General features: G+C 39.0%; 1 protein-coding gene across 1 annotated transcript in view; it reads right to left on the minus strand.

The window, feature by feature from the left end:
* Window positions 1-2,114: 2,114 nt before the first annotated feature.
* Window positions 2,115-11,938, minus strand: part of spon1b (spondin 1b) — a 111,794-nt gene continuing 101,970 nt past the window's right edge. The window contains exons 12-16 of the mRNA XM_072434406.1: window positions 8,613-8,783; window positions 7,266-7,433; window positions 7,030-7,188; window positions 4,643-4,897; window positions 2,115-3,388 (exon numbers count right to left, since the gene is read on the minus strand). Of these exons, the coding sequence (XP_072290507.1) occupies window positions 3,225-3,388; window positions 4,643-4,897; window positions 7,030-7,188; window positions 7,266-7,433; window positions 8,613-8,783 (917 nt within the window). The 3' untranslated portion in view covers window positions 2,115-3,224. The remainder of the gene's footprint in view (window positions 3,389-4,642; window positions 4,898-7,029; window positions 7,189-7,265; window positions 7,434-8,612; window positions 8,784-11,938) is intronic.

The following is an 11,938-nucleotide window of genomic DNA, read 5'->3' on the forward strand; positions in this document are numbered from 1 at the left end:
CACGGCCTTCAACTGCCCCAAAGATTGAAATCAAGAGCGGAGAAATCTGTAGATCAAGGAGACCACTCCACAGGACCAGGCCGAACAATCCTGTGTATGTAAACTTATGGCTCACTCTGTACAACTCTGAGTACACAAAAAAGGAGGAAATACCATTCTAATAAGGTTAAAAGCTAATTAAACTTAATATTGCATCTCCCTTTTAAGCCCTTTTAAACAGAGGGTCTTACTATATTTTCCAATAAAAGTTTTAGCTTTTTCTTACATTGAAATCATCCCTAGAGGAAGACCAGATTCACTTATTTCGTTTGTGTAGTTTTAAATTGGAAAACGGCATTGTACAAAGCCTGTAGTAGGTTAAAGGCTCTGTTAAAGTAGCTGGAATTCAATTGAACTCAGAAGTGATGACACAATCACTTAACCGTTCCATAACAGCCAAAACGTGGTGACAACTTGACCCCATCATGCAGCTTTTGATTTCCCATCATTCCTCACTATCCCATAAATTAATTATATCAATCACCTTACGTAAGCCCCAATGAAAATCTAATGGGTGAAATGACCACTGTAAGTTCTCCCTGACACTTGTTAAGGTTGCATACTGATCACATCCTCATCCACTTCTCTGGAGGGGGCACATCTCAGGGGTCACTGTCCTTCACTCTGCCCTTTACAGTGCCTCCACAACAGCGGTATAGTACAGCAGCTTATCATGCAGCAGGGCGTGTGCATTAGCCCGGCTCTGCAGGGGTCTGAAGAGAAAGGGCAGAGTGAGCACTTCACACAAGCTCCACAATCAGATACTGTGCACTTTGCATGTTTACACCGTCTAAGCTTTAGACAAGATCAACACGATGATGATGCCACACAAGGTTATTTGCATGTTTAATGTTGCCAGCAGAGGGCGTAGTGACTGTTCAATTGGTTGTCTTGACACTGTGATAAAGGTGTAATTACTTTTCTTCAAATGAGTTATCGTGGAATACATTTTCAGTGTTTTAAAAAGCTTGAAAACGCAAACAATTCGAACATCTTCAAGTCTAGTTTTCCTTACTTACTCTTTCCAGTAAGTGGCAGAGGAGAACAAGGAATATGGTATTCATTACAGTAGTTTTTTTCTTATGAAGATACCTCTCAATGGCATTGAACTTGTATGAAATAATACATCTGGAAACAGGGGACAGCTCACTGATGTTATGAGTGGTGCATGCAGAAGGTATGACACGTGGCCCCAAACAGCTGCAGCAAAACACCATTCAATATTGATGTATAAAGCAATTGTACATTCAACATTCATCATCCTTTGTCATGTGTCTGAATTATTCAATTAATAAACATAGTCACGTGCAAGACAAACATAGACACATATAATCTCATGCACAAGTATAAAAAATAAAAAGAAATAAAGACACTCCTGAAAACTAACTATAAATCAATGTTAATAAACACACAGTCAGTGTATGTGTATCTGAAAAGACAATGCAGTGTTAAAGTCGGTTGATGAGCCGTTGTCTGTCAACTCACAGTAAGAAAAAAAATATCACAATATAAGGATCTTCTTGTGTTCATAGCTCACTGGGGCCATCTAGTGGTCAATTCTTAACGGTGCAATGGAAGGCCATGTTTCAACTCTAATTCTTTCTGAAGTCACCAACAAGTAAACCTGTCTTTGTTTTGATTGATCATCTTATGTTAAGGATTGTTTAGGTTAAGTTATTTTGTAATTAACTTAACTTAATTAACTAATTTGAGACAGGGACAGTGCACAATATGCATTCACCTTAATAGGAGAGAATGGTGATCAATACTTTAACTTTAACTTTTTCTCCTGGTCTCACAAAGAAACTTAGTTCCCTCTAAAGCTTTACCGCACTGGATTGAGCTCATGACTCTTGCAGTGATTCACACATTAATTTGACACAAACCTCATTTATCCAGGCTCAGACTGGCTTTTAAATGTGATGAGTCGGCTCTGATTCAAATAAACATGTCTGTAAGCATGTCCTTAGTGTGTTACTTTAACAGACTTTCATAAGCTTTGAGTTACATCGGTCTGACTAAGGTGAGCCTGGTTTATATATTAAACTTTGAGTGAATACAATGGACAGAAAACGTTCACATTTACTTTTTATTGTAAAGTGGTTTATTACAAAATAGTCACATGATACAAAGAAAGTCTGCCTTTACCAGAATGAAGAAAGCGACATCTGAAATAAGACTTTGGTGCTTGAAACATATGAATGTGCTCTAACAGTCTATGAGTGAACAATCCAACACATATAAATACTGTCAGATTTTAATCTACAAATATTGTGGCTCTTCCTGACAAATAATACATTTGCATTCTTAGCAAATAAATCAAGGAGTAGATGCAAATGCAAAGCAAACAAAATATAGTTTTCATTACGAGGGTGTTGTTACACAAAGTATTAACAACCCTTTTGCAATGTTTTCCTTATCAGTTTGTGTTTCATTCAAATGTTTTGAAGACAAACCGCATATGTTTCTGTCGACATTACTTACACTAGAGCCCAAACCATATTGACACATGCTTGAAGAAGTGTGCGCAGACCAGGTGAAGGTTAATGCTACATTAGCTGAAAGGACGATAACAATAACAGTACATTATAGAAAGACTAACTCCAATAGTATAAAACATCTCAGTTTCAATGTGCCTTTGATAAGAGTAGTTAGTGGGAGTACATACACAGTTCAGCCAGAGTCTTTCTCAGATCCATCTGGAGCTGAACCCTGTCATGTTGTCTGTCTGAATAGTGCTAACAATGAGGAAGAACTTTCATACAGTTAAACTTTTTTGCATTAATTTATTTTACAAGTCATTTGCAGTGACAAGTTGCCTTAACTATTCTCAACATGTACGTTTTAATAATTGGTTCACGAAAAGAAATATAATTCATTTCTATTGCTATAATCAACAAAGTGATAATGTATTAAATTCCTTTATGTCTATGGCTATATTATCTCTTATTCTGTCAATTTAAGTCATGGGTTCAGTCCACTTCCATTAACTGTTCATTTCACAAAACCTTCATAGTGGTCTTAAAGAAAAGCCCGCCCTGTCACTCAACTCAAAACATCTAAAATTGCTTAGCTAAAACACTTAACATTTCCATTTACTTGTCAACCAGCTGCGTCCACCTCTGGCTTTCACCCCTTCCTTTTCCTCTCACAGCGCTACAGCTTGTGCAGCTCAGTAGCGCCCCCTAGCAGGCATGAACGTTGCATGCACGGATCTCTTTGCGTTCCTTGCAGTTTGCTGGTTGAGCCACTCTGGGCCTTTTCTTCAGTGTATTGAAGCGCTCCTGGATCCCACCACCACACGCTTTGGAACAGTCTGACCAACCGCTCCATCCCTGCATCCGGCAACCTGGGGAAAATGTGCAATTAAGATATGTCTGTTGAAACAAAGTGCAAAAATGATGAAAGAATGAGATTTCAGAAATTCTTTATACTATTTTTAAGCATTGCAGATTAATAAGACAAATAGTCAATTTAGAACTATTGGTTTGAAACCTCTAAGGTAGTTTATTCATATTCATATAAATGTAATTTTTTTTTTAAATGTATTACATATTTTCATCATAATATTTTCAGATATAGATAAGGTGTAGTAATAAGCGTATAATAAGCATATGTGTAATGAGCGTATGTGTAATTATGGCCAAAATTGCTCATATTTGGGTCATTCACATCCATCAAACTGTGATAGAGCTTAACATTTAAATTAGGTTTAAATGTCTTGCTCCAATTTATGGATTAAATTAGATACAAAAGAACATGCAGAGATTTTGGATATCTTGTTTAGCTTTTGAGTGAACTTATCTAACTGAAAATCTGCTAAATTATTTCAAATTAGGTCCCTTTGTTTTTGTTAAAACAAAAATAAATCAGGCTTGGAATTCGACATAATCAAATCCTACAATATGATTTATCAAAATATTCTATAAGATTGTACTGTAGGTGCTGATCTTTATGTGAAACATTTTTTGGGGGGAGAAAACTGCCTTTGAAATTACAATATTTCCCTATGGATCTGTGGATGAAGTTGATTAGATTAAATAACAAAATAACTCCAAATCTTTAGGTGCAAATTTGTTCTTGTTTCGAGAAAGCTATTCTGACCAAAAAACAAAATACTGAATGTTTTGCTTTTAGTGCCTTGTAATTAGTAGATAATTACAAGACCCTGGATCTGAAATTTGTCTTGTATTAAAACATCAGCTTCGTCATACAAACAAAATAACATACAGATAAAACGTAACAAACATAAATATAGACATAAATATTGTAGACACATCGCGAGCTGCTTTGATTACATTACTTCCTTGTGATCCTTATAACTTCTGTGCTGATGTGAAAATGTTCATCCAGAGCGAGCGCCGCTGGTGTCCACCGTGAATAAATGTGATATATATGTTTGATTTCATTTCAGGCAAAGCAGTAGATCTACTTGGAGACAAGCTGGCTGCAGACCCAACGTAAAGTGACATAGTGCATCTTTAAAGTTTCACTCTTTTGGTTGAGATAAAGTGACATTACGTGACACTTTTTGCCTCACTTGTCTTAGTCTAAGTCTTTCTTACATGGCAAGAAGCTGTTGTCATCATGTTGTCTGACAAACCTTGCTGATCTTCCACAGATGCGTCCTGGCCCTGTTTGCCCCGCCTCCTCCTGTTGCCTGCTCCGCCCCTGTCCTCTTTGGCCTTTTGGCGGCACTTGCGGATCTTGCACTTCTTTCTCTGGATTGTCTCAGGACATGGGCTGCCCCCGAACTGAGGCTCCAGTTTGATCATGCGGGTGCGGATGGTGTGGCCTTTTCCACACGACTTGTTGCACTCGGACCACTCGGACCACTCGGACACCATGCAGTCAGTCGCTGGAGGGCAAACAGAAAGAAATGACATTGTATTTGTGATAATTTGTTTCAGGTTATTTTTGAACAACTACCTCCAAATCCTAAAGCTATGGGGAAAAAATAAAATAAAAATGTATTGTTACTTGAGTAAAAGTACAAAAACATGTGCAAAAACAATTACTCAAGTAAAAGGATCACACTCAAAAATATACTTGAATAAAGCTTTTGAAGTACAGGTTTAAAATGTATTTTAAGAGTAAAAAGTAAAAGTATTTCACAGAGATTTTGAGAACTTTCCAAACATTCAGTGTGGAAATTTTGGTTAAGAATTGTGCAGGGGTGGAATTCAAAACCTTTAGGCAGAATGTCCCATGTGGAGTAAAAAGTATAGATACTTGGTCTCTAGTAAAAATACAGAAATAGTACTTTTACTTCTGTACTTTGTGACCTTCAGGCTTGTGTTAGTGTTGTGAAAGCATATATACATCATTGGCTACACGTGAAAATTACTCATATGTTCTAGATCTACAACAAAAAGCCTTCTACAATACATGTGCTGACAGTTTCAGGTTTTTAAAAGTATGAGTTTACTATGGTTCAGTTATTTGTTTGTTAAAAATTGTATATAAATTCAAATGTAATAGTCAGATCAATTCTTCTAGAGACAGAGGCAGATATAAAAACATTGCAGTGGCGCATTGCCCTACATCATTGACAAATATAATACATATTCAATGAATATATTGATGCATTAAGATTCAGGCCAGAGTTTGTTTTCTTCAAGCCTTCAATTGTAAACACCATTCCTTCAAAGAAAAGAGATATATATTTTCAAGTAGAGCCATTCTGAAATGTTTCATCTGTCAGTGATCTGCTGTGTCCAATAGCTCAGGGCTTTTGTCCAATCTGGAGGACAAAAGGAGGACAAAAGCCTGCAGGTGACTCCAAGAAATATGGACCATACATCGCCGTGCTCTGAGGCCAGGTGAGCAGGGCATGCTCAATAATTGCTGAGATGCATCACGCACTCGTGGGAGAATAAATCACGTCAGAGGTAAATGTAGCGCAGCAGAGCTGGTCCTGAGGGCTCAGATCCAGAGCCACAGGAGGCGCCACGTCTTCACTTCGCTTCTGAAATAGAGGAGTTCGTCCCACTCCTTTTGGGGCAAATGGAAACATAATCTTACACACTACATGCACACCTTTTATCTGTTTTTGAATTATATTTGTTTTGTTATTTTATTTGTGGTCTAACCGCATCAAGTGTCTAAGTGTGCATTTTATGTTCCATTGAAAATGAAATCACTTGTACAAAATGAATTAAAAAATGTAATTATATCTTGGCAACTACGCCATTTGAATGGAGAAGAACCCTTATACATGTTATAATTAATTCTGATTGGTTTGTTAGGAATGACAGCAATGGTTTAATTTAGTTTCACGAGTCATTGGTCTATAAGAAACTCCATGGTAACGACTGTTTAGTAATGAGGTCATAGCTGTAGTTTAGTCATTCCAGCCTCATTCAGGAGAATGGCTTTGGGCCATATTTCAACCTGCACCGGGTTTAGCACAATGTAATTTCATGACATACTGCAGAAAAAAATCACAATAAATAGTATTGAAACTACTTTATGAAACTGGCACAATAACGCTAAAGCAGGATAATCTGGTAAGCAGGTCATTTTTTTAGTAAGTTCAAGTATACTTTTTTGTAGATGTAAATTATTTGATCATTTACAACTCAAATATCTAAAATACCAAAAATGAGTTACCAATCGATACTTAAACTAGTATTATATCTAGATAGAATGAACTTGAGCTTTTGCAGAACTAGTACAAAGTACTGTTATTTTGTGTAGAAAATGTCTTAACCTAAATTTTAAATTATCATTGGGGTATTGAAATTTTTCATTTATCATTTATTGAATGATAAGTTGATTATTATGTGCAGTCTGGTAGACATACTAGATTATTAAATTGCATTTTACCATCTAAATCCAAGCCAAAAATATACATATATTATTTAGCATGAAACAGTCTCTGATATGTCTCTAATTCATCAGAGGAGTCAAGTCCCATCTCTTCTGTTTGTGTCAAACAACATTTGAGTTGAATCTTATGGTATATAAGTATATAAGTTTGGTACTCACGGCACTCCGGCAGCATGCACTTCTCAGTCTGCTCCAGCTCCTCGGTGCACTCGGCCGGGTCTGACTTCAACATCCTCTGCCGTGTCCTTAAGCCCCGCCCACAAGTCACACTGCACTCACTCCAGTCCGACCACGGCGTCAGCATGCACGGGATAGTATCTGCACAACATCATACCTTTCATTCAACGTGCTTCCCTTTTGAAACATCCAAATGAATGATATCACAGCAGACTCACGGCACTCCGGCATCATGCACTTGTCCACCTCAGCCACCTCTGTCTTACACATCGACCCGTCAATGGGAGGCATCTTGACCATGCGCTCTCGCCTCCTCATGCCCAGCCCACAGGTCACACTGCAGGGGTCCCACTCCCTCCACTCGGTCACCACACAGCTGCTCGGTGCTGGGAGCCAAAGAAAGAATAATCAATGCTAGAGGTGGAGGGTACTCTCACTAGTTTACAGTGAAGAAATTGTGCTTTTTGGACTAGTTTTCAGACACCATAGTTTTTCTCCTACTGAGCATATATTTAGTTTGAAGTAACAGAACTCATTTCGGTTCCTCCCACTTACCAATGTCAATAAGTTTAAGTGACAAAAGCATGTTGACAATGTTATGGCTTGAACATTTGTGTTTCTTGCACTGCTCCTTCAGATACGATTTAGTTACTCTCATTCTTTTCAAATACCACATTTAACATAATTTAATTAATCAAGCTTTTGTTCTTCCAATCACATTAACGTCACATTATACATCAGTTATATCCAGAGTTACTCTTACGGGTAATCTTCCCCAAACTCTTACTTGAGTTATTTCTTGGACCTACTTGAGTAATATTATTTTTTAGTAACATACCGTATTTTTCGGAGTATAAGTTGCACCTTTTTTCATAGTTTTGGCCGGGTTGCCACTTATACTTATACTTATATGTGATATTATTTGTTATTTTCACACGTGCAACCCCATTTCATACTCCAGTGCGACTTATGTATGTTTTTTCTCCTCTATTATGCATTTTTTTGGCTGGTGTGGCTTATAGTCCGGAAAATACGGTAACTCTTAATTGAGGACAATTTAACTCTACCCACGTCTTATCAATACTACTATGCCCATTGTTACACTAAAGTAAAAAGTAGTTTTAAATTTCTGTATGTTTATATTTCTGTCTTTCTTGAAACGTGATGCTTGTGTTTCTGCTTGTGTTTCTGCTTGTGCTTCTGCTTGTGCTTCTGCTTGTGTTTCTGCTTGTGTTTCTGCTTGTGCTTCTGCTTGTGTTTCTGCTTGTGTTTCTGCTTGTGTTTCTGCTTGTGCTTCTGCTTGTGCTTCTGCTTGTGTTTCTGCTTGTGTTTCTGCTTGTGTTTCTGCTTGTGTTTCTGCTTGTGTTTCTGCTTGTGCTTCTGCTTGTGCTTCTGCTTGTGTTTCTGCTTGTGTTTCTGCTTGTGCTTCTGGTTGTGTTTCTGCTTGTGCTTCTGGTTGTGTTTCTGCTTGTGTTTCTGCTTGTGTTTCTGCTTGTGTTTCTGCTTGTGTTTCCTGTTGTCTCTAATTGAGACAAGCGCAGAGCCTTATCAGCGTCGGCACTCACAGCACTCATCGTTGACCACGCACTTCTCCGTCTCCTCGGTGTGGAGCTGGCACAGGGAGCCGTCCTCGGGGTACTGTTTGACGTATCTCTCCCTGGACCTCATGCCCATCCCACATGACACGCTGCAGGGCGACCAGCTGATCCACTCCGACATCATACACGTAGACGCCTCTGAGAAAGACAGAAGAACGTTTGGGGTGTAATATAACGCTTTTGTACTTTATAAAGGGTAATTGAGACATACTCTGTACTGATAATGAGAAATGAAGAACTCTCACAGTGCTACCGTCAAATTTTAAAACGAAAAAGAAAACATGTAAATTAAAAGGATAAAAGAGTGAAATCATAAATCGGTAAGACATAATGAATAATGTGTGTGGGTGTTTCTTTTTAAAGGATCCACTGCCTCGGCCTCATCAGGACCCCGGTAGTGCTGTTCTAGATGTACTGCAGTCACCTGTGTTGTTATAAATGACCTGTGTGCTGGTTCTACTTGCAGGTGCTACCATCTGCACAAGCTATAAATAGGCCTTCCTCTATAGCTGACCATTAGTTCTGAAAGTTTTCATCAACTCAACTTGGCTTCACTGCTGCGATAAGAGCCCAATACAGCGGAATGGTGGCTGGGAGGCGAGAACGATTGCCTCACAGCAAGAAGGTACTCGGTTTGATTTCCGGGCCCGGTAGGGTTTTTTATGTCGGCTCGATAGACACAAAGGAAGTCCTGTCCAAGCCTAGCATCCACTGCTCTAGACAAGTTGGGCAAGTAGCATTAAAGGATGGGTCAAATGCAGCGGACAAAGAGAGAAACACAGATCATCATCAAGTCACGTAACATTAGAGTCAAGCGATATTCTTAATACCGCTGAGACAAGTTGGGCGTTGGCTGGATTGACACAAAACAGAGATTTTCATACACGTGTTGATAGGTATGGACGGTGCAAAAGTAACAACAAATGCAAGTATTCAAATCTTTTCTTTGTAGGTCATTCTATTCATACAGATCTCTGAGTTGATGTGCAGAACTGGGCAGTGCCTTGGTAAAGATGTGCTCTGCTATGTTTTTCCTTTCCAAATTTCTTGTTGGAGTTTTTTGTTCAGTATAGAAATTGACCTCAACTAGAAACTTTGACTTTAGGTCACAATCTGCAGCTGGTGCCCGGTTTCGGTCTCTAAAGTCATCTGAGAATGACATTTTCAAACAGTCCTGTCAAACCTCCTTTAATAAGACCAAACCCTGGAGGGACTGGCCTTTCCCAGTACAGACCCCAGTGGAAGCGTTTGTTTGTCTGGCACCAAACAGCTGGAATGAACTCAAGGTCTCAAGGCGTCGTGTTTGATGTTGATTTGGTTTATTCTTCCTGAAGGCGTCGATCATGTGAAAGCGCATGTGGTCAAAAGCTGCACAGAACCAAAACAACCACTTTTCAAGAGGCGGGTCAGATACTGCTTGACTCTGTGGCCACATTTTAATTGTCTCACGTTAGAGCGGATTGGGATGGTCTGAAAGTGTCTAATAAACACAGAAAAAGATGAGAATAATAATAATAGTGTCTTGTTTATTGGGCTCTCACGTTACTAAACATCTTTTTGAGAATCACTGAGATTAGCCTTTGTAATAAGTCAAATCTAGTAAGTCAAGTAAAAGTATCAGGTGCCTTTCCTGATACAACCTCATTAGTAAAGTGTAGAGTATTAAGACCGTTTTGACCTCTTCAGTCACATGTAAAAGTGCAATGTTTGGGTGGCAGACTACACTCACTTCAACCTTGATAATCCATGTTTAAAAAGCGAACACTTAACTAACTTGTATCATTTCAAGGATCACTGGTATTTGCTTTGCCTCACTTGACTACCCTAAACTCCCTACTTTCTTCTGCACAGAGCAGCGCTGCTTTCCGACTGTGGCCTAATAAAGCAGAACTAAGTGTGTCATTAATAAAAGATCCAGGTATCTCCGGTTCAGTGGGGCCTCATGGGAGTAAGTGCTCCCGCAGATTATTAATCACCTTCATCATCATAGGCCTTCTGGAGCACGCAATTATCAATCTCCACACACGGCTAAATGGATACAAAGAACATGGTCTCCCGAGCAAAGAGCTATCCATGTATCTGTCTGATAATCAATAGACAGTGGAGGAGCGAGAAAGGCCTTGAAGAGTCTGAGCCGGACTCCCGGGAGCAAAAGGAGAGGTCAAGAAATATGTCTACATTTGTTCTGCATTGACAACTTCACCGAAAGAGGAAGAAAACTCTTTCATAAATATCACACAGGCAGGATTCTTGGCCAAAGCTTTCAAACACAGATTTTTATATTTTTAGAGAAAAAAATCTAGATTTATTCAGGCTTTAATGACAAAGCATGACTTTGACTGCTCTGAGTAGGATATTAGCATGTGTAAAGAACTAAAGACCTAAAACTAAACAGACCACATCGGTTGTGTTCACGTTCTAGATTTTGATGTTGTGCAATTGTTTAACTCTATGGGAGATGTATTGTTTTCGAAAATGCAAATCTTAAACCTTCTCATCATTTTTTGGGGATTGGCTGCACAATTCATTTATTTAATATTGACATAGTATTTACATTGGACGAACCAGATGCAATGTTTTTTAAGTGCTATAGCAGAATATGCTAATTTTCAACACCAATTTAGAGTTTCCAATTTTTACCTAACACATGCATGTCTTTGGACGGTGGGAGGAAGCCGGGGTAGTCCCATCTTTAGAGCTGAATAATAGCACCACTTTCTGAGGCTATTGTGAAAGAATAATTTTACTTTTGTTTATTTATGCTGACAGAAAAGACATTGAACCTTTTGCCAGCTTTTGTTTCGTGTGGATAGGCCCAAGAATTACAGTGATATGAACCGTAAACCAGGTCAACAAATCTGCAATCCGACAGTTAAAACAGCAAATTCAACCATAGAAAACTGACCTGACCTCCAGCTCAGTTTGAAATGAAAGGAGTTCTAGAATGGAGGCGCACGGGGGCCGAGCGGTTGGAACTCTCGCTCTAGGAGATCATAGTTCCTGGGCCAGACCAACATCACATGACCTCTATGGGTGGAGTCTGCCTGGGTTCTCTCCAGGTTCTCCGGCTTTATACTCCCACCGTCCAAAGACATGTATTAGACAAAATTGGCAACTATAAATTGTCCCTAGCGAGTGAATGTGAGAGTGTATGTTCGTCTGTGAGTCTATGTCTCTGTGTTAAACCTGCGACGAGCTGGCCCCAGTCCAGGGTGAACCCCGTCAAAGGCCCAAAGTCACTGGGAGAGGCTTTAGCTAAATTCTAAATGTGTTGTGATGTCAAGTGAACGCAA

This window comes from Eucyclogobius newberryi, unplaced genomic scaffold (genome assembly GCF_026437365.1).
Source record: "Eucyclogobius newberryi isolate DKJ021-1_F unplaced genomic scaffold, fEucNew1.0.hap1 SCAF_7, whole genome shotgun sequence".
In the NCBI taxonomy this organism is placed as follows: Eukaryota; Metazoa; Chordata; class Actinopteri; order Gobiiformes; family Gobiidae; genus Eucyclogobius; species Eucyclogobius newberryi.